The sequence below is a fragment of the Quercus robur genome, chromosome 7 (genome assembly GCF_932294415.1).
Source record: "Quercus robur chromosome 7, dhQueRobu3.1, whole genome shotgun sequence".
In the NCBI taxonomy this organism is placed as follows: domain Eukaryota; kingdom Viridiplantae; phylum Streptophyta; class Magnoliopsida; order Fagales; family Fagaceae; genus Quercus; species Quercus robur.
In genome coordinates, this window is record NC_065540.1 from 43,274,085 (window position 1) to 43,297,242 (window position 23,158).

A 23,158-nucleotide genomic window follows, 5' to 3' on the forward strand; every position below is an offset into this window, starting at 1 on the left:
CCTATGTTATCCTCAAATTTAAAAGTTTAGTGACAAATAAAACAAAAAATTTAAAACTAAGGTATAATATGCTTATGCACATTTCCAGATAGCTAATTTTCTAAGGTACTGTTAATTTTAACCACTGTAATCCAAGCGTTCGATCTCTCTTCATGTGCATAGCACGTCCAGGTGTGCATGAAATATGAATCAATAAATTTGCCTAATTGGATTTGTGAATGCCACTGATCATATTCATATCATTACCCTAGGGAAAGTACCATATCAAGAACCAACCTCTATTTAAAGCTCCAATCACTATTTGGGTGTACTTGTGTGTCTATCTCTTAGAGAGAGAGTCATGGGCTGCGGCAAATCAAAGAACACTGGTCAAGGTAATTGGCTATTTATAATTTTTTTTTTCTTTTCTCTTAAAATTTGTTTCTCTTATTTTGCATGCACATCTTCAAATAATTGCAAGTGCTCCTGCTGCCTAATAGTAATAACACGATGTCTCCTATTATTTTCTTCAGTTTTGCACCAAAATAATGTCATCAGAAAAAAAAGTAAAGACGAGAAGAATGGTTCATTTGAGAAAGAGATGCCTCCTGGAGATAAGGAAGAGAGTGTAACAAAGGAACATGATGCAGAGGAGCCTATGTCAGATAAAGAAAAGCCTATTGCAATGGAGAAGTCTGATTCAGATGATGAACTTTTCTTTTCAGCAGATGAGGAATCAGAATCTGAACCAGAGGATGTAGATCCAACTCTGTGAATTTGAGAATTCCTAGGATCCTATAGCATAATCTTGTTGCTAGGTGGTGATCTATAGCAGTTCTTATGACAGTTGTACCTAGGAAATTTACCATTTTCATGGGGTTGATCAATATGGCATGGATCATGTAAATTTCCAATGTTGTTATGTTACATTATGGAATTGGATTCTTAACAATATCCAATAAATGTGACCAAAGAAATATTAGGAAATGTATGTTGTTTGAACTGGATTATTTTGTCTAAGCTGTGTGTGGACTTGGATTTGTGATTGATAAGGATATCCTTAAGATTTATTTTGAGAATAAATGCTCTAGTACTAAATATGACATAGGTTACTATCATCTTCTTCTATGATAAAAGGTACGTTTATATAAACTGTTGCAAAACTATATTTTTGGTTTAAAATGAGTGTTTGTAAAAAAGTTATTAAGAGTTGTTGTTACAAAATAGAATTTTGAGTTTTCAAAACTCGTTTTTAAAGCTTCCAAAACACCCAATGAAACGGACCCAAAGTTTCCTATTTTTTCTAATTGAGATATTTAAGATTCAAATCTTTATTCTATTGTCAAATTATTATATAATAATTTTTTTAAAGAAAAAACCCACAACTACACGTGATTATCAAGAGACTTGTTAACAAATACAAAAATGCACGCTATGAAGGTTATAATAATTGTTATTAAGAATCTTTTAAGATTCAATAAATTGACAATGTGACCTTCCCTCAGTGTCTCCTTCCTCTAAATAAATTATAACAACAAAAATTTATTTAAAGAGAGAGAGAGAGAGAGAGAAAAGATATAAGCTGCCAAGTTGAAGAAAAAGGCATTTACGCTTTTCTTTTTACTTCCAATAATTATATCGTAAATAAATCTTCTCAAAAATATATATATATATATATATATATGTCGTAAATAAATGATCGCAAACTTTTTCTTGGTATAAAAAATAACAGCAACCTGGCAAAAAGTTCGAAAATTTCTTCCTTCTTTACTCCCTTCGTTAGGTATACTAATGATGAAAGAAAGAGGAGAGCATATTAAAAACACAAATATATTGCAACACCGAAATTTCCTTTTTTCAAATATATTAGGAAGATTTAGTACACATTTATAGTTTATGAATTACCAACTAGTGAGTTTAAGGAATTTTCTAAGTGATATTGCATTTTTGAATGGAAATTTTTTAAATATTTATAGCAATAATTCTTTTTTAATTTTATAAATTTCTTTAATAATAAAATTTTGATGAAAATAATATTTTTAAAAATTTTGAAACTTTAATAATAAAGTACATTTATAGCAATACAAATTTATTTTATTTTATAAATATTCTTAGTAATAAAATTTTAATATTTTAAAATTTGTTTTGACTTCGTTAGGAAGAGGTATATCATGCATCAGATGTATATTTCTTCCCTTTCATATGAAGATGAACCTCATATATGGTGTATTTCCTCCTTCATTAGGCCCTCATGACTTTGCTTCTCTCCTTACTTGACCATGGAAGGAAAAACAAGTAGTTACAATAAAGGGTGACATCTCTCCATATGAACCAAACTCGGGACACTCACTTAAGTAACATAGGATTCAACTTCATTAGGACTAAAAAGGGTTTTTAAGTCCATGATCAAATTCTCTATTTTTTTTTTTTTTTAGAAATAATTACAATATACTGCTAATCTCGCAACTCGAATATTTTTCCTCTTAGAACTCTAAGTACTTAGTACATGAAAATGTGTCAATTCAGCTATAAAGCATTCGGCTATTTATTTATAAATTTTAGAAAGGAAGCTCTTTTTAGTATTACTTGAAAAAAAAAAAAAAAAATCTCAACTCTTTCAGTTTTCCAAAAACAAAATCCAAAATTTTTTTTTTTTTTTGTGGAGAAATACAAATTTAAAGCTTTAAGAGACACTATTTAATATTTATTAGTGTAATATACCAAATAAAACACTACACAAATTTAAACAAATGCTAAACGGTCACTGCACAATTTTTACAGGAATCTCTCAACAAAAGAAAATGATAAAAACCCATCTCCCCTTCTCCTGAAGCCACTCCTAAACCCCACACACACACACACACACACACTCACTCACAAAAATGCTCAGAGCTCTCATTCTCAAACGCTCCCACCCTTCTTCTCTCCACCACCACCACCTCCTCAAACCCCTCACCTCCACCACCGTCACCACCACCACCACCACCGCCACCACATCCAGACGCCCCTTCTGCACCACCACCCCAACCCCAACCCCAACCCCAACACCCATCGCATCCTCCACCACCTCAGAGCTCCGCAGATACCTCGGCTACACAGCTCTCGTCCTCTTCTGCGGCGTCGCCACCTACTACTCTTTCCCATTCCCCGAAAACGCCAAGCACAAAAAAGCCCAATTCTTCCGCTACGCCCCATTGCCCGACGATCTCCACACTGTCTCCAACTGGAGCGGGACCCACGAGGTCCAAACCCGGGTTTTTCACCAACCCGAGAATCTCCAGCAGTTGGAGAATGTGGTTAAGGAAGCTCATAAAGCTAAGACCCGGATTAGGCCGGTCGGGTCGGGGCTTTCCCCGAATGGGATCGGGTTATCCAGAGCTGGGATGGTGAACTTGGCGTTGATGGATAAGGTTTTGGAAGTGGATAAAGGGAAGAAGACTGTGAGAGTTGAAGCTGGGATAAGGGTTCAGCAATTGGTTGATGGGATTAAGGATTCTGGGCTTACTTTGCAGAATTTTGCTTCCATTAGAGAGCAGCAGATTGGTGGCATTGTTCAGGTGGGATTGTTTTTGGTTTTTTGGGTTTATCTGGGATCAAGGTTTTTTGGGTTTGTTTCATATATTTTTGCTTGTTGGGTTTGCTGGTAAATGAGTGTTTTTGTGGTTTCAATTCATTTATATATTGCTTTCTTGAGATTGATTGAAGGTAGCCTTTTAAAAAAAAAAGTTTGCTGTTTTCTTATGCTTTTCCTATTTGGTTTGTGTTAGTTTTTGCATGTTGGTTTTGGTGAGAAATGAGTGTTTTTGAGGTTTCATTATTTTGCAGGTGGGCTTGTTTATGGTATTGGGTTTGTGTTTGTGTTGGTTTTGATTTATTTGCGTGTTGGGTTTGGTGGGAAATGAGTGTTTTTTTTAATGTTTCAATTCATTTATATAGTACTTGCTTGAGATTGAAGGCAATTCAAAAAAAATTAAAGGTTGCTACTTTCTTATGTTTCACCTATTGGGTTTGTGTTGGTTTCATTCATCTGCATGTTTGGTGGGAGATCGTGTCTCTGTTTGGCTACATTTTTTTTTTTTTTGGCTTTCTATCTTATAGTTTTAAAGCCTCACTTTCTTCTAAGTATAACTATACTTTAATTAACATTTCCTAAAATCAGCTTTCAGAAAAAGCTACATCCCAGGATTGACTTATATGGTGCTTGAAATTGAAGGATTTATTTATTTATTTAAAAAAAAAAAAAGATTGCTCGTTGTATATCTTTTCTTGTTGTGGTAGGAAGAATGTATTCAAGTTGACCAGATTCTCAACTTGTACAATCTCTCGTTAGCAGCTGTTTACTTTTAGTATTGGCACATGTGTATTAGCAAATGCATGTTGAGGGTGAGAATGAGGAAATGGAGGTATTAGCAAATGCATGTTGAAGGTGAGAATGAGGAAATGTATTGGAAAATGTATTGGCACATTCTATTAATATAATGGAAGGTTTGGGAAAGAAATGGATCTCCTATTAGAAAAGCTGGGTTATCAGCGTAGGAATGTGTTTTAGTCATCAACTCTGGAAACACACTGATGTGATGTTAGTGCCCCTTTTCACTTATGGAACTATTCATGTTTAAAAAGAATGATTGATCGTGTGAAGAGCATTAGCTGTGTTGTAGAGCGTGTGAGAACTAGGAGCATTAGTTTCCTGTTTGCTGTTCTATTTGTTTTATGTTTGTGCTTTGCTGTTGTTCATTCTCATGAACACATTGTATGTTACTTTTTTATTATTTCATCAATAATAGTACTCATAGTACCTATCAAAAAAAGAAGAAGAAGAGAAGCCTTTGAATTTATAGTAAAATAAATTTTTGATAAGTAATAAGTTTTATTGTTATCAACAAATGGAACACCCTAGTACACAGGGACTGCACAAGGGGTCAAACAAATCAAGAACAAAAATTACAAGAATCTAGGAAATCAAGAAAAGAAAAGAATGATTGGTTTCGCATAGCAGCCCACCAATTCAATAAAGTTCTAAAGAAAAATAACTTGAGGTCTGGTATGGATCTCTCATTATCTTCAAAACACCTTTTATTTCTCTCCCTCCAAAGACACCACAATAAGCAATGGGGAACAATCAACCATTTATACCCATTTCGATGACGACCAAACCTACCTTGCCAACAAGCTAGAAGCACCACAAGGCATAACCAAACTTACTCCAAATAAACCAAACGCCATAGACCACAAATCCATATCAACCGGACAATGAAGAAAGAGATGGTCAACTGATTCACCATTACACTTGCACATGTAGCACTAATCCAATATCCAAACCTTCCTTTTTCGTAAATTGTCAATTGTTAAGCATTTCCCTAAAGCAGCAGTCCAAACAAAGAAAGCCACTCGAGAAGGAATCTTCTGTTTTCAAATACTTTTTCAAGGAAAATAGTAGTCATTAGATACCACTAAAATACTATAATAATCCTTAACCATGAACCCCTTATCTCTATCAGGTTTCCAACATATCTTATTCTCACCAAACCCCCTTATTGAAGAACCGTATATGGTATCCATGAAACCTGACATAGCCTCTCTCGAGCATGCACACCCCTAAAGAAACTTACATCCCAAAAGAGGACTCCATTAATGGACTTCATAAGCTTAGCCACACTTGCCTCTTTATCTCAGCAAAATCTAAACAATTCTGGATAGCTGACTGCAAGAGATGTCTCACCACACCAACGGTCTTGCCAAAACTTCACCCTAGAACCATCCCCAATATCATATAGAATGTGACAAGAAAAAGAAGGCCATTCCCGACTGATATTTTTCCACAAACCAACACCACATGGACCATTAACAGACCTAGTACACCAGCCACCCCATATGCTGCCATATTTCTCCTCTATCACTTGCCTCCAAAGGGCAGCCTTCTCAATCCCAAATCTCCATAGCCACTTCCCAAGAAAAGTTTCATTAAAAAGTCTTACCTTCCTTATCCCGAAGCCACCCGAAGAAATGGGAGAACAAGCAGTAGCCTATTTAACCAAATGAAATTTGGGTTCATCACCAATGCCACCCCATAAGAAATTCTGCTGAAATTTCTCAATTCGGTTAGCCACAATAGCAAGAATAAGAAATGAAGATAGAAAATAAGTGGGTAAATTAGATAGAGTGCTTTTAATTGAAGTGACTCTACCTCCCTTGAATAAGTACAAACGTTTCCATCCCGCTAATCTCCGTTCCATCTTCTCCAGAATTGGGTTCCATATTGTCTTATCCTTGAATTTAGCTCTCAAAGGAAAACCTAAATATTTCATTGGAAGAGTACCTTGCTTGCAGCCAAGGACATTCAACAGTAAGTCAAAATTATGCACCACACCAACAGGAACCAACTCTGACTTGCCCAAATTTATCTTTAGACCAGAGACCGCCTCAAACCAAATAAGGATCATACGGAGAAACAAAATCTGATCTAGATCAGCATCACAAAAAATTAGAGTGTCGTCCTAAAAAAGGAGATGAGACACTGCCAAGTATCTTCCCTCTAAATTACCCACACTAAAGCTTCTTATCAAAATAAAAAATAAAAAAAATAAAAAAAATTACCCACACTAAAGCCTGACATGTGACCTTCATGGACAACTTTATCCAACATTTTTCCAAGGGCTTCCATAACCAAGACAAATAGCAAAGAAGACAATGGGTCACCTTGTCTCAACCCTTAGGAGCTCTCAAAAAACCCGCAAGGAGAGCCATTAATTAGAATAGAGAAGTGAACTGTAGATAGTCAAAAGAAAATCCACAGCCTCCACTTAGCAGAGAACCCACCCTGTTCTAGCAATTGCATAAGAAATTTCCAGTTTACATGATCAAAAGCCTTCTCAACATCTAGTTTGCAAAGTAGCCCTAGAAAACTGATAAAAACGTATACAGAAAGTATACTAAAAGTTAAAAAAAATAAAAAAGCAGATTGAAAACAAGAACATAGCAAGAAATATGACAGCCTTTGTATCAATGACAAATGCATAAAGGACCAAGAAACTCCATTAAAGAGTACATAGAGAGGGTAAGAGACTGTGATGCCCCTTCGAATAGAGTCTTTGAAAAGAGAAACTTGAGATTTGACAGAGATAGCTTCTTTCCCTCAAACGTGTGACTATTTCGTTCCCTCCAAATACACCACTATGACATGCCGGAACTTCCCTCCAATTTTTCACACATCTTTGACCTCCCCTTACTCCATCCTAAGATTTCAGCATGGCGGCAACAGAATTTGGCATGACCCAATCAATCCCAACTAGATAAAAAATGATCACCCTCAAATCAGAAACAAAAGGACAATGCAGCAATAGATGACTAACAGATTCCCTATCAGATTTACATAAACAACACTAATCTGCAATAACAAAACCCCTCTTCCAGAAGTGGTTAGTCACCAAAATTTTTCTTAGGGTTGCCTCCCAAACCAAAAAAGGAAACTCTAGGAGGGGATATAGACTTCCATACACACTTCGAAGGAAATGGGGAAGTGACCTCAGCACCTGCTTGAAGCACCCTGTAATAGCTCTTTGTCTGAAATCCTTCTTTGGAAGAAGAAATTGAAACCAATTTATCATAAGCATTAGCAGTAACCTGTGCAGCATACAGATCATCCAAGAATTGAACCATTGACTCCAACTCCCAGTCTTGTGACTCTCTTGTAAACATAGGTTTCCAATGTACTTTATCATTTACCCACTCCATATAATCTGAAACCCAAGCATCTCTTATCTCTAAAAAATCTGAATAACTCCAGATATCTGCCTTGAAATGTTTTACTTCCATCCCAATGATGTTTCCAGAATAGAATTTGGGAACCATTTCCCACCTCAAACTGAATGAAAAACACAAAATGGCTCCATCCCATCCTGATGTGCTTCCAAAGCCCCACCCCATGTGGCTACCTAACCACACCAGAGTGCGATTCACATCTGTCTGTGCATATATTTTAGCCCTGGTTCTGATACAGACTGGGTTTATCTTCTTACAGTAGTGTGTGTGTGTGTGTATGTTATTCTCAGGAAACTTTCGTATACCGTCTATTTCTTGAAAATGCAAATCCAAGAACGTGAGCCTATGGTGACTTTATTTTTCATAGGAATCTTGTAGTTGTCTTTCATCATTAAGAATGTACTTGTGTTTTGAACATCAGAGTTTGAAACTAATGAGCAGTTATAATTTTGTGGCACTGCTATGCAGAATAGAGTTTGAGATTGTCAACATCATACTTGCAATTTCTGGTGATAAAACAAGGAAGAAAAGAAAAAAAAATATAAAAATAAAAAAGGGGGTGAAGACAGAATTTAGTTGACAAGTAGTTAGTCTATAAAAGCATATTGCAGTAAGGTATGTCCTTTTTTTTTTTTTTAGTAGTTTGGTTCTAAGCTTTTTAAAAATTTACATGTCATTAGGTTGGGGCACATGGTACTGGTGCAAGACTGCCTCCCATTGATGAGCAGGTCATCAGCATGAAACTGGTAACTCCTGCCAAGGGGACAATAGAGGTTTCAAAAGAGAAAGATCCGGAGCTGTTTTATTTAGCTCGTTGTGGTCTAGGCGCTCTTGGTGTGGTAGCTGAAGTCACAATCCAATGTGTTGAGAGACAGGAGCTTGTGGAGCACACAATTGTCTCAAATGTGAAAGAAATCAAGAAAAACCACAAGTAATCACCATCCTGTTTAATGTGCAAATTCTTTCTTTCATTCATTGTAAGAACATTATAGTTTGTGGATATAGCTTGCAACTAGCAACTAAATGATTGAGACCTAGCAGTACTTTGAATAATTAATCTAGTACTTTTGAGCATATGACTTTACCATGATGTATTGAAAGGTGAAATAATCTGGAGCAAGTGTTGGAGAAATGCTTTGTTCAATTAGTACAAGATTATATTATTGTGATGACTTGTGAAATGAGAATTTTGAAGTGCACCTAGGGTTTAGTTGTGCATCACAAAATTGAATTATTATGATGGCTGTGGGCTGGTGCTAAACAACCTCTATTTCTGTGATAAGGTTCAGAGGCATTATGCTCTCTTATTTCATCTTTCTTTATGGAATATTCTCTCTCTCTCTCTCTCTCTGCCTTTTTTTTGTGTGTGTGTGTGTGTGTGTGTGTGTAGCATAATTTATAATCAATTAATTAAATTTGTTACTCTCCAACTAATATTCCCGCTTCTTTCCTTTTGCAGGAAATTGCTATCTGACAATAAGCATGTGAAGTACCTACATATTCCATATACTGACACTGTTGTGGTTGTGACGTGCAATCCTGTTTCAAAGTGGAGAGGTCCCCCAAAGTTCACACCCAAATATAGTAGTGATGAAGCCATACAGCATGTTCGTGATCTCTATAAGGAATCCCTCCAGAAATACAGGTAAAGCTGGTGTCTGCTTTTGTTAATGTGTAATAAAGAAAACTTATTCTAGCTTGTTGAGTCTGAATCATAAGTGATGATTTTACTGCTTCTCTCCTTTTATTTTGATGTGATCTTTTCTACTTGCTGAGATTTAATATAGTCCTTAGTGAATGGCTTAGAGAGAGTAGTTGATCATATATGTGGGAAGAGTGCTGAAGTTATTTGGCTTAGTCAGAGAAAATAGGAATTTTTAGAATTTCTTATATGGATGATTGCTTGTTTCCTTCCTTTGTGAGTTTGCGTTAAAATTTTTCTTGATCACATTGGTTAAGTTTGCTAACCTTGAATCACTACCTACTATGATTTGGGTTAAGAGTGTAAACTAAATTGCAATCAATTTTATAACTTATCTTTTTTTTTTTTTTTTTTTTTTTTTTTTTTTTTTTTTTTCACTTATCAATTTTTTTTAGTAACTTCTCATTTAACTATCCTGGTAAGGTTGGCAACTAAGTCTCTAAGAATTCATGACAATTTGAAGAAAACACTTCAGAGATATATAGATATATTGCTATCTAATATTTGAAAGCTTGGCTTGAAAAAATAATTAGAAAGGATTTCTGTTCAAGTTCAGCTTGATTAATATAGAAGCGAGCAGCTAGACAAGCCAATCACAATCTGAACTAGAAGAGCATAGATCAGTTTGCAGCTTTATTGGTTTGTCTGTTTAAAAAAAGCTTGAGCTAAGCTGTTCTATATGTTTATATTGTCATCTTTTTGTCAATTTTATTTACATGTTAGCATTGCTATTGTGTGCTACTTGGATTCTGTCAATTAATTGCTTACGTTAGTTACTTGCAGAAAAATTACAACTGAATCTCCAGACGGCAATGAACCAGACATAAATGAGCTATCATTTACAGAGTTGAGAGATAAACTACTTGCGATGGATCCTCTCAACAAGGACTATGTTATAAAGATCAATCAAGCCGAGGCTGAGTTCTGGAGGAAGTCAGAGGGATACAGAGTGGGATGGAGTGATGAAATATTAGGCTTTGATTGTGGTGGCCAACAGTGGGTTTCTGAAACATGTTTCCCTGCAGGAACGCTAGCCAAGCCAAGCATGAAAGACCTTGAATTCTTAGAAGATCTGAAGCAGCTCATAGAGAAGCAAGATATACCTGCACCTGCACCAATAGAGCAGCGTTGGACAGCTCGCAGCAAGAGTTCCATGAGTCCTGCTTCAAGCTCTGGAGAGGATGATATATTCTCATGGGTAAAATTTCAATTGCATCTTTGCTTTAACCCCATTTGTTTCTATCTTTCTTAATTTTGAATGTTGGTTTTATGTTAATATGGAACTGTTTTTTTTTTTTTTTTTGGGGGGGGGGGGGGGGGTGTGGGGGGGTTCATTTAAAATTTTGTGAAGTAAATGTATGTACTTGGTATGGTGTGGTTAATGTTTGAATTGTAGAATTTTTTTCCTGAAAAATCATACAAAAGGAGGGCTTTGGGGTGGCCGTTGCTCTCTTAAAATCCGTGCCTAAATGTTCCAGTTTGATTTTGTAATATTTTGAAATTTTGACTCTTCTTGAACATACCCTCAGCACAATTTGAGATTTTTTTGAGGTTTTGGGCAGCGTTGCAATTTATATGATGATGCATAAATTGGTGATATAATGTCATGTAGTTGTAGTCTGTTGCATATATTACTATATTTTCATACCTCTTAGATGTCTTACTGGTGAGTGACTGGGAACTGAAAGCTAAATTTTACATTGTTTAAATATTTTGACAGTCTGCTCTGTCTAGAATGACTCCAATTTCTTGACAAGCTGAGATTTTGACCCTTCTGCAATAGAAAATTTTAAGAGTTTGAACAGTAAGTTGAATCCAAGAGTCTTCTTGATCTTATCTGGGTGAGGATTATTTGTCAAAATATTATGACATTGCTTAGACATGAAGTTCACTTGTGGTAAACCATAAACTGGCCTTGTTCAAAATTACAATAGATTGTAAATATTTCTGGAATCAATCAAATGGACAAATTACACTTCCAGTTCCTTCTCTCCTTCTGAAATTTAGTACTTATGAAATAAACCTAAAATATTATTGAACTTTCAGGTCTCCAAATTTAACGAAGAAATAGGTTTTTTTTTTTTTGATAAGCAATAAAAATATATTAAAATAAAAGGGGTGTCACCCGAGTATACAAGAAGTAAACATCAAGGACAAAAACAAATCAAGTGCATAAAGTACAAAAGTGCATGAAACCATGGACTAAAGAAAAAGAACGAAAGCCAAACACTATAACCCAATCCAGAAGAGTCTTAAGGAAGAAGAGTTTAAGATCAGAAACTAATCACTCTAAATCCTCAAAACGCCGGTTATTCCTCTCCCTCCAAATGCACCACATTAAACAATGGGGCACAGCCATCCAAATAGCAGAATTCCAATGCCTCCCAAACTTTCCTTGCCAACAAGCCAACAGTTCCACCACTGTTTTCGGCATAACCCAATGAATGCCAAACAGAGTAAACACCATTGACCATACATCAAAAGCAATAGAGCAATGGATGAGGAGGTGGTCAACTGATTCCCCATTTCTTTTACACGTACAACACCAATCCAAAATCAAAATCTTCCGTTTCCTAAGATTATCAATAGTCAAAATATTCCCCAAAGCTGCAGTCCACACAAAAAAAGCAACTCTAGTGGGGACCTTAGACTTCCAAATAGTCTTCCAAGGGAAAGACTGGTCGAAACTTTTTGTCAGCACCTAGTAATAAGAACGAACGGCAAAACCTTTTCTCATAGCAGGTTTCCAACACATCTTATCGTCCCCAACTCCTTTCAAAGAAGCTCCATAAATTCTAGACATTAAACTGTAGAAAGATTCCAAATCCCAATCTTCGCTATATCTTCTAAAAGTTAGATCCCAAAAAAGAACACCATTTGGGAACTTCATCAACTCAGCCACCGAGGCCTCCTTATTTCGACTTAAAGAAAAAAGTCTTGGATGGAGCACACACAAAGATACAAAGAAGGTTACACTATCAAATTCAAATTATATAGTAATTCTAAGAAAGAAGAACAAGTAACTTTTCAAAAAAAGAAAGAACAGTAAGTAATATTTTCTAAAGCAGCCATCCAATCATACAGAAATCTTAAGTCTTAACATTCTTTGTTATAATATACTTAATTGTTACTAAATTTGTGGGGTTAAACTGACCGATAAAAAAAGTGGTGTTTAAGTGATGTTTCATCCTGTTTAATATAGTGGCATGAAACTTTACTTTTTATAAACAAAAATAGTCAATGTACTTTTGATTGTGCATCAGGTTGGAATTATCATGTACCTGCCTACAATGGATGCCCGCCAGAGAAAGGAAATAACAGAAGAGTTCTTCCTCTACCGGCATCTGACCCAGTCACGATTGTGGGATCGGTATTCTGCTTATGAACATTGGGCTAAGATTGAGGTACTAAATAGATCATGGAAAAACTGCACTTTTGACTTATTTAAAATAATGAAGAGTCACCCACATGGTAACTAGGAAGGAAATGAGCTTTTTGTCTGGCTTAAATTTATTTCAAACTTTTTGATATTCCACCAAGTCTAGTAGTGTGAACCAACTTAAAATGTATAAAACATGATACCTTTGAGTAGCTCATCAAGTTTGATTCTTCAAAGGATTGCACTGATTTAATCTTGGTGAACCAACTGTCGAAACAAGAGGGTGTTAAATTACAAGGATTTTTCTTCTTTTTTGATAAGTAAATAAGCTTCATTGATAGAAAAAATCAATACAAAAAGCCAAGGCACACAGGACATGGACTAAGGTAAGTGAGAGAACGAACATAACTAAAAAGTATAAAAACTACATCTATCAAGCATATCAGTCAAATAAGTAAAATAGAAACACTCGATGCATTTGTCCACCCAAACAAAGTCTGGAAGAAATACATCTTTAAATCTTGAATTGATCTTTTGGTTCCTACAAAAATCCTAGCATTCCTCTCCCTACAAGGATTTGCTTCTTAATTCAAATATCCACACACAATACAGGTTCCAAAGGACAAAGAAGAGCTTGCAGCTCTCCAAGCAAGGCTAAGGAAGCGTTTTCCAGTGGATGCATACAATAAAGCACGAAGGGAATTGGACCCCAACAAGATCCTTTCTAATAACAAGCTGGAGAAGCTGTTTCCATCATCAGACACCGTTTGAGAAGCATGCTATGATGGTTAGTTATTAATCTGTAGTTTTTGTTATTTATTCAAATATATCTTATTTTTGTTTTTCCTTGTGTCTGCTCATTGCTGCGAGGATCTTTGGCAATCCTGTATTGATTGTACATTAAATTAAGGGGAATTTTGAGATATAAGGATGTTTTCTGTTAGGTTTGTCTATGATAACAAAGAAGCAAGCATTTGGTCTTTGGTGCTTTCCTGCTTTATTGACAATATATTCTTTCTAAATTCTGTATAAAAATGCAGTTACCAACTAGTACTAGTTGTGCTGGTTTTTTGTTTTTTTGCTATAATTTGCCACCTGTTAATTTTTCTAAATAAAAAATAAATAAAATTAAATGCAACTTTGGTTGAGTTCTGATGTGGCACCATATAGAGATTTTTACTCTAGAGATGCAAAATGTATATTTATTTTGCATATTGTTTTAGATAAGGCTCTACCCAAGTCACCATAAATTGGTGAATTAAATTCATATTCATCGATCAAGTGAAGTTAAAAAATTCAGCAAGTATTTAGTTGCTGATTAAGGGTGAGATTTTTAGAAAAGGGATAATTACACTTTACCCACCTGTGGTTTGCCTCTAATTCTATATGCCCACCCATGGTTTAAATTTTGACACTTTGCCCACCTGTGATTCTTACCGTTACCTAGTCGTAACCCACCTCTCCAATTTCCGTTACTCTAACACAGAAAAGGTAAAAAACAGAACTCCACATGGATCAAAACTCACTCTCCCAAAACTCACTCACTCCCATCCAACCCAACGAAGATCCTACATAATGCAATGCAATGCTAGTATGTGTCAAGTGCTTCTTCAAACAACTTAGTAAATCTGAAGCAACAAAGCCAAATTAAATCCAAGAAAGAAAAAAAAAAACCCAATAACCAGGAAGTGAGAATCAGACCCAAAAATGAAAAAACATCCAAATTTCTGAATTTCAAATTGATTTTCTAATTTAAGCAAATACCCACAAAAAATAAAAAAAAGAAACTTTAGGTTATTAATCCTCCTGCACAATTTACAAACCATTTGAAGTGGTTTTTAATTTAAGCCAAAAATAACCAATAAGTAAGAAACTGACCCAGAAATAAAATAAATGAAAGAAATGTAATGTATATGGATAGACGGTCAGTGTCCGTTTGTGGAAGATGATGAGGAAGTGTTCGAGGAAAACGAGGAGTTTGAGTTCGTGCCCGTTTGTAAAGCTGAGGACGACGTGGTCGTGTTGGACGGTTAGATCAGTCCGGTTTTCCCGGTCTTCAATCGCGACCTCCTTCTATCTGATTGGAACCCCACCAAAAGTCAACAAATTACCGATGGCCAACATTTGAAGAACAGAGAAGGAGAAGAAGAAGAAGAAGAAGAAGAAGAAGAAGAAGAAGATGAGAATGTATGGTGTCAGTTTTAATTTGAAGAAGGTTAAATTCAAATTATTAACCTTCATACACAATTTAGACGCATTTGAAGTGATTTTTCTCATCAAAATTAGAGGGTTTGAAATTTAAATTTCAAAACAAAAACCTGGAGGTGCAAGTCAAGAGATTGGGCCTGATGCTGTGTATATGACTACCCAAGAAATGAATAGGGAAAACACAAATTTGGATTCAGGGTTTAACATCACTTGGAATTTTCCAGTGGGTTCAGGTGGTGCTCAATACTTGGTTCGATTGCATTTCTGTGATATTGTTAGTTGTGCACTTAACTTGTTGTACTTCAATGTATATCTCAATGGGTACCTTGCTTATGAGGATCTTGATTTGTCAATACTTGCGTCCCATGTGCTTGCATCTCCGATCTATGTGGATTTTGTTGTGGATCTTCGTTGGGTTGGATGGGAGTGAGTGAGTTTTGGGAGAGAGTGAGTTTTGATCCGTGTGGGGTTCTGTTTTTACCTTTTCTGTGTTGGAGTAACGGAAATTGGAGAGGTGGGTTACGGTTGGGTAACAGTGAGAATCATAGGTGGACAAAGTGTCAAAATTTAAACCACGGGTGGGTACATAGAATTAGAGGCAAACCACAGGTGGGCAAAGTGTAATTATCCCTTTAGAAAATTATTTAACAGTTTTTATTGAGTATTCCTATTTATTAATGTATAAAAGTTAGGTGACACAATCCCATTAAATACATGACACTAGTACTTTTTCAAGTGAATGTGAGGTGGTGACAAGAACTTTGGTCTAGCCTAGAAGAAGGGTTTAATAGGATTGAAGTTGGAACAATCAAATATCAATTTCTAGTTTCTAGGCTTAAAGAGCTCAAGAAATATTTAAATCTGAAATTTTATGAAAGGCTCAAAAGAGTATTCATAGTATCTGTTATTAACCCTAGAATCCTAGCCCTTCACTTACATTTAACAATTAGATCCTAATTGTCCAACTTCATTAAAAGTCACATGCTGGTCACATAACCTTTTAAATTACTCAAGACATAATAATGACTAAATCATGACATATAAAATAAAAGACAGTGGATTTATGGCCGCCTTTTTTGGGCTTAAATTTTCCAACATCAGATTTCTGTGTTGGAGACGAACACGTTTTAGAGATGAAACCATTCTTACCTTGATCTCTTGGATATCCAACTAATCCTTTTCATACTATTCTCCTAAGCAAGACAAGAAGAATCAATATGCTATTTATCAGTCTTTTCTCACTCATAATAAATCTTGCTGAAGTGGGATTTTGATCTTGAAGAGAAGAGTAGAAAAACAGGGTCAAGAAAAGTTTTAAAAGTCTATTTTTGAAGCAACAGGAATTCGTTCCTTATGAAAGGGTCACAACTTCGAATGATTAAGTGAATATAAGTGGGATATGAGACAAATGGGCCAGTTCATTTGAGTATCACGATTGAACCGGTTTTAAATGTCATCATTGCCATTGGATAGCTGCCTTTGTCATTATAGACATCTCCATTTGGAAGTTCGATCTCAATTGGAGAGCCTCCTAATCTGAGTGCCCAACTTTCTGCCCTTCTTACTGATCCCTTGTGAACCTAACTGATCACTATATCAACGGGCCAGGATTAGTCAAAGATTTTCATCGCTATTATATATAACCCATCCCTCTTAAGAGGCTTTCAGTGAACCCAGATCCTATAGATCATCACAAGTTTATTTTCAGGAATGCTGCATATTACCTTACATAATTTATCACCAAGGACATAAGAGTAATTCACCCAGCTAGGAAGAGCAGTTATGTTTTCCAATTTGCACGTATGCCTTCCCGTGAATAATAGGGGTAATCAAGTATTTCTTTAAATTATCAGTGGGAGCAATATCAAGGACAGAGGAAAGTTCTTCCCTTTTGTTGTAGTCTAAATTCTTACACTTACACTACGTTTGGATTGGAAGAAATAGAGGGAAGAGAAGAGAAGGGATTTAGTTTCCTTAGTTTGATTAGATGGGAGAAGAGAAAAGAGAGGGTTGATTTGGAGTGATATAATTTCTGTGGGGGCAACCCTTTTGCTATCAGCCCAAATTGGGTGGAAAGAGAGGGGAAAGGAGAGGGATTTTGGGGTTATTTTAACTTTTATTATAAAATTACAATATGCCTTGTATTCTTCTTACTAGTTATATATTCAAGGTATAAAAGTAAAATACTTATTTTACTCTCCATTTTTTTGAAAACCAAACAAGGGAAAGAATTTGTTTCCGTTCCTTTTGTTCCTACATCCAAACACACATAGAGGAAGATTTTTCCTTTTTCCTTTCCTTTCCTTTCGTTTCTCTTTCTCTTCCCTTTCCCTAGGTGCAACCAAACAGTGTTAAATTTGACATCCGGATGGAAATTGGCAAAAAACAAACACCCGAGTTATTTTTAGTGGTGGCACAAGCTTTGCCAATGGCCTTTCTAGAAACTCTAGCCAGTGGGGAAGGAAAGGATGTTATATTGAAAACTCAACCTTGTGGTTACTACAAAGAATCTAGTTCTACTTGTCGCATGATGGTTCAAATTTTTGCTTGGTTTTACCTAGTGTGCCCTGTTAAGTCAGATTTTACACGAATCTGTCCAAGTGGGATTGGTTTTGTACTCTACAATGGAAATCATATGCCTTTTACATTAAGTCAGATTAGAATTCTGCCCAAATAGAATTGATTTTGTGCTCTACAATGGAAATAATATGCCTTCTTATTTAATTTCTTGGTTTAGGATAATTTGACATTGTAAATAAATTTAGTAAAATCAGTCATCAATATATATAAAAAGAGAGACCTCATGTGAGGGAGCATAAGGTTCGGCCATGTGACGCATTCTTTGCAAATTAAATATTGATTTCTTGTTTCATTTGATTCAATGTTTTAAGACTTTTCAAATTAAAAAAATAAATATTCATTGTTTTCTTTGGTTTATTGTTTCAAGACTTTTCCTTCCTCATATGTAAAAACAAAACTCTTTGCATTTCAATTCATTATTTTCACCTCTTGCACTTCTACTCTTTTATATACACCTACCCATAGCCCTTCATATCTTTTCTTGTCAAATACACAGACAAAAAACAATGTCATTTACCTTTAATCTCTCGACATCACCTACCTAGCTCCAACATTGTTGTCCCATCTAATATTTAACCCATATAGAGTTGGTTACAACTAGGGAAGGAGGCTTGCATTTTATATTAAGTGACAGCGGCAATTACAATTTGTTTGATGTTGAGGTCGAACATTGCGGACTAGTGGGTTTTTTAAAGGCTGTGATTGATTGTGGATGTTTTGGATTTTGATGTGGGAAAGCCATAAGTGTATTTGTTTTAGAAGAAAGAAGAAAGAGAAAGGCACATGTTATATTAAGTTTTATTCTACAATATTCCTCTAAAGTTGTTTTTTATTGCTCATTATTTGAACTACATAATTATAATGGATATGTATATGCAGTTTATAATTGTTGCTTCTTATGAAGAGCTCATTACTAACAAAGTTGTATAACAATTATGCTATAATATATGTAAAACATTCTTCAAGACCATCTTACATAAAACATTATAACACTATACCATCTTACATAAAATATTACAACATTATGCACCCATCTTACATAAAACGTTACAACATTATGCACGGGAAACTTACTAATATGAAAGAATGAAGGAAGAAAAGGGAGTGATGAGAGTAGAGAAATATGTTTCTGCAATCAACATCAAGTAGCTGATGTAGGATCATATGTAGGTCTCAACTCACATGTTATTATAATATATAATTACCTATAAAAAAAAAAGTTATTATAATATATAATCATAGAGAAAAATAGTCAGAAAACCAACGAAAAACAAAAGACAGATCAACACTGGTAAGCTGACATAATAGCTTTGCTTGATTGAAATCCTCTTTTACAACAAGAAGCGTCAATTAGAAGCATTCTTCACAGAGCCAACAGCAGCAGAGAGCGAAAAGGCTGCACCAATAAGAATTAAATGAAACAAGATTAGTTTACGTGGAGATTGAGAAAAAAAAGTGGACTAAAAGAAAAAAAAAATTTTGGTAGGGCTGCAGCTTTTCAAGTCATCATTGGAAAAATGGCTTCCAAACCTGATGCTTTCTGGTACTCAATTGCTGTGTAAGCCAAAACTATTAATGGGAAGAATATCCAGGACTTTTCATTGTAGTTAATGATACAAGTTAAAAACATTTTTGTTTACTATAATCTCCCACCCCCCCCCCCCTCTCTTTTTTTTTTTTCTCATAATTCAATAGTTATAATAGGGAGGGAGGATTTGAACTCTGGATATCTCCATTGGAAACACCAGGAAGTGCCAAGCTACAAGACTCTTGACACTATACTCTCTTCCTCTTACTCCAAGGTGGTAGCATAATTGGCTGACTACGCCTCATGAAGTGGTCATTAGTTCCAATGATCATCTATAAAAATTATCTAGTTAGAAAAGCCAACTTTGTCCTCTGATTTTAATTTTTTTGGGGGGTTGTGTATGTGACTGCTTCCATCTCATTACTTAAATTGCTAAAAAAGATGTTACTTACCATCCCTCTATGAAGCCTCTGTCTCCTTTCTTCTTGCTACCCCGAGTGCAGCATTTATTTCCTTTGGGGGGATTCCCATTTGGGTATCCTTTCAACAACCAAGATAAAAGTAAGTTCTCTAATTGTATCCCTTGATGAATAAGAATCAATGTGAGAGAGAGAGAGAGAGAGAGAGAGATGTATTAGGAGGAACCTGCAGGTGGAGTCTCTTGTTGTGTCTCTGACTTTGGCATTTGGGAAGAGAAACAGCTGCTAGCTAGTGATGAGTCTTATTCACTGGTATCAACCTTTATGTAGTGCTTAAATGGTAATCAGAGTCATTGTATATATACACACTAGCTCGTATCTAATTTTGGAAGGGGCAATTGAATATGAAGGTAGATTTGTACTTTAGCCAGTTGGCACTTAAATAATGTCTTATACGTTGGATTTTTCTAGGGGAGTTAGCTAATGGTTTCACGGTTGGCCTTTCAGGTTTTGTTACATGTATTGCATTAGCGTGGTTCACTTAGCTAGTACAAGCCTGTTCAGTTTGTTGTTCTTTGTGAACACGATTTAGCCTTTATTCCTTTTGCTTTAAACTTGTTGAGTTGAAATAGCTTATGTTGACACTTGCACCCCCTTAGCTTTTTTCAATCTTAGTACTTTTTTTATTTTTTAGAACTGGATTCTATTTATGAATGATAAAGCTTATTGCATTGCACGCAAGCATGAGTTCTCTACCTCATAAATTACAAAGTAAAAGGAAAGCCTAATTTAAAGGTTTGAGATAAAAAAAAGTGTATAAATCCGGCAGACGTAGACACTGCTTTTTTATTTGGGTTCTTTACTTAGTGAAGAGGGAATATGTAGCTTTGAAAGCATGAAAGTTAATGAGAATGTTCTGCCATTAAGTTTGCTTCTTTGTCCAAAGAATATGTGCTTTGATTCCAACGTTGTCAAACAAACACACTTAACGAACGCACTATTGGTGATACTTTTGTCAACTATTACATGAATGTTAGAAAGCAGGATTAGAATTCTGCATATTATGCTGCATATGAACGCCACCTTGGAAGCGTATCAATCTGTTAAGAATATAAAAATCTTCACTTTTTGTTTGTGGAGGATGTCATATTCGAAAAGCAATTATTCTGAGGATGTGTTTGCTTGCAAATATTCTTGGTTCTGATTTTCAAAACTATTATGTTTTGGAAAAATGGATGGACTCATCTGAGATTATCCTTATCTATAACATATTGTAAAAGAGTGTTCATTTTTCATTTTCTTTTTTGATAGGTGGAAAAGAGTATTCATTAGATCACAAAAGGAGCATGGCATTATCTAGCTAAATTGGCCCCTCTACTGGAGTGGCTTTACGTTGCTTCATTCCCAGTTAATAACGCATTACCAGAAAAGTGTTTTGACAACTTCGCTAAATGGCTTTAAGAGGGTTCCTTAAAACTGAATTTTGAAGTTTTAGGAAAAATTTTACAATTCATTGTTCATGCTTTATAAATCTATAATTTTAAAGCATTATCCACTATAGTTTGTCAAATACTTGAAATGCTAAAGATCTTTTCAGTTAAAAGTTTTATATTGTAAAAACTATACTACTAAACTCTACAATCCAAAGCTCTACTTATTACAGCAATGTAAGGAGCAGTAAGAAGATTCCCAGGTTTCACATTCCATACTCTAGTTTGGTCCTATAGCAAAATTTTCTTTTCAGTCAAAAAATGAAGTACGGATTAGAGCATCAACAGTGGGCTTCTCAAATGCCAAATTGTAAAGTATATCTGGCATTTGGGCCCAAATTACCCCAGCAATTGGATTGCTAAACCTGGGACCGGCCAAAATTTTTTGGCATACTGCTACAGTGCGATCTCACATATGAGATCGCACTGTAGCGCTATGCCATCCAAAAAAAATTTATTTTAATAGCACACAGTCGTTCAACCTCTCTCTCTCTCTTCCTACACTACTGGGTTTTGCTCTCTCTCGCGCCATCAAGCTTTTCTCTTTCCCTCGCTTTTCTCTCCGATCACCAAGCCTTGCTTTTCTCTCCGATCACCAAGCCATCGCTGTCACCGAGCCTCGCTTTTCTCTCCGATCAACAAGCCGCTGTCCGAATCACTAAGCCTTTGCCTCTGCCAATTCACCCTCACCCATCTCCAAATCCGTTTTCACTGCCACCAAGCCTCGCTTTTCTCTCCGATCACCAAGCCGCTGTCACCAAGCCTCGCTTTTCTCTCCGATCAACAAGCCGCTGTCCGAATCACCAAGCCTCTGCCTCTGCCGATTCACCCTCACCCATCTCCAAATCCGTTTCACTGTCACCGAGCTTTGCTTTTCTCTCCGATCACCAAGCCGTTGTCCCCAAGCCTCGCTTTTCTCTCCGATCACCAAGCCGCTGTCCGAATCACCAAGCCTCTGCCTCTGTCTCTGTCGATTCACTGAAGCTCCGTCGGTCTCTCAAATAAAATCAAAGCAATTTACTAGGTGGGTTTTGATCCATTTTGTGTTTGTGTTTCTTTTCTCTTTCTGCAAGAATAGGTGGATTCAGCTTGTGTTTGTGTTTGGATTTGGATCTAAGAATTGCTGTTGATGTTTGGTAGATTCTTTCTAAAAAAAAAAAAAAAATTTGGCAATTGTTGAAATAGTTGGAAATAAATTGAAATTGAAAAGAAACTGAAAAGAAAAAAAATGGGTAGGATGACCGTTGGAAATACAAGCATTTGAAAAAGCTGGGAATAGTTGATTTTGAAAAAAGAAAAAGACAGTTGGAAAAGTAATAATAAAAAAAGATTAAAAAAATAATATTTTAATAAGATGGTAAAATAATAGAGTTTTGGGATGTTGGGTGTATTGTAAAATGGTATGGTATAATTGATAAAGTAACTTTTTGAGATGGTAAAATAAGATGAGATATAAGATCCGGATGTGGATGTTCTTAAGGCAATTTTTTTTTTGAGAGAGTTTCAACCTATGGCGTCACTCCTGATGATAGTTCTTTATCATTAGACCAAGACATCAATCAATTTTTAGTGTAGGCGGGAATTAAGGCAAAATTAAGTACAAAATAATATAGGAATGTAATGTTCCAAGCACTCACCAAAAGTTGACTTACAACAAAATTAAAGGGATTAGAGTACAACACAAAAGCATCCCAACTATTAATTCCTGCCTTAGCTTGCAAATCTACATAATTGTTCTTTTTTATGGTGAGCATGTTGGAGTCGAGCCCTCCTTAAAAATTTTGAAGTAGAAATCTGCAATAAGATATTCTGGCATTGTACAAGTGGCAATTAAACGCATGTTACTACAAGAAGTTAGGATGTCCACTATAAATTTGGCATCGACTTCTATAATGATTTTGAGAATGATCAATTTGAATTTTAGTGTAAGAGCCCAAAATTTTGCCATTAGTGTGTTTGTGTGACCTATGTTTCTAGAGAAGTCACTGAACCAAGCTATCCTAATAAGTCTTGGATTTCCTAACATATAGCCATGATACCCAGTCGACAAGTCTAAGGCTTTTGTGTTTGTTTCCTTTGGGAGTTAGAGAGCAGTAGAGAAATCTATGGTTA

General features: G+C 35.6%; 1 protein-coding gene and 1 long non-coding RNA gene across 2 annotated transcripts; one reads left to right on the forward strand and one right to left on the reverse strand.

Moving 5' to 3' along the window:
* Positions 1 to 2,765: 2,765 nt before the first annotated feature.
* On the forward strand, positions 2,766 to 21,260 carry LOC126693535 (L-galactono-1,4-lactone dehydrogenase, mitochondrial). The gene is made up of 7 exons (XM_050389513.1): positions 2,766 to 3,536; positions 8,421 to 8,671; positions 9,200 to 9,385; positions 10,226 to 10,640; positions 12,706 to 12,846; positions 13,434 to 13,608; positions 20,868 to 21,260. The coding sequence occupies exons 1-6, from the start codon at positions 2,862 to 2,864 to the stop codon at positions 13,590 to 13,592; spliced, it is 1,827 nt and encodes a 608-aa protein (XP_050245470.1). The 5' UTR covers positions 2,766 to 2,861; the 3' UTR covers positions 13,593 to 13,608; positions 20,868 to 21,260.
* LOC126693537 (uncharacterized) lies at positions 18,532 to 20,117 on the reverse strand. The gene is made up of 3 exons (XR_007645394.1): positions 19,783 to 20,117; positions 19,590 to 19,677; positions 18,532 to 19,005 (listed from the first exon to the last, which is right to left on the reverse strand). It is a non-coding gene; the product is annotated as an uncharacterized LOC126693537 (long non-coding RNA).
* Positions 21,261 to 23,158: the final 1,898 nt, after the last annotated feature.

Excerpts from the sequence above, each read along its gene's own strand:
- LOC126693535 (XM_050389513.1), top strand. The coding sequence starts at position 2,862 with ATGCTCAGAGCTCTCATTCTCAAACGCTCCCACCCTTCTTCTCTCCAC. Across the intron at positions 9,386-10,225 it reads GAATCCCTCCAGAAATACAG|AAAAATTACAACTGAATCTC; the intron begins GTAAAGCTGGTG and ends AGTTACTTGCAG. Across the intron at positions 10,641-12,705 it reads AGGATGATATATTCTCATGG|GTTGGAATTATCATGTACCT; the intron begins GTAAAATTTCAA and ends ATTGTGCATCAG.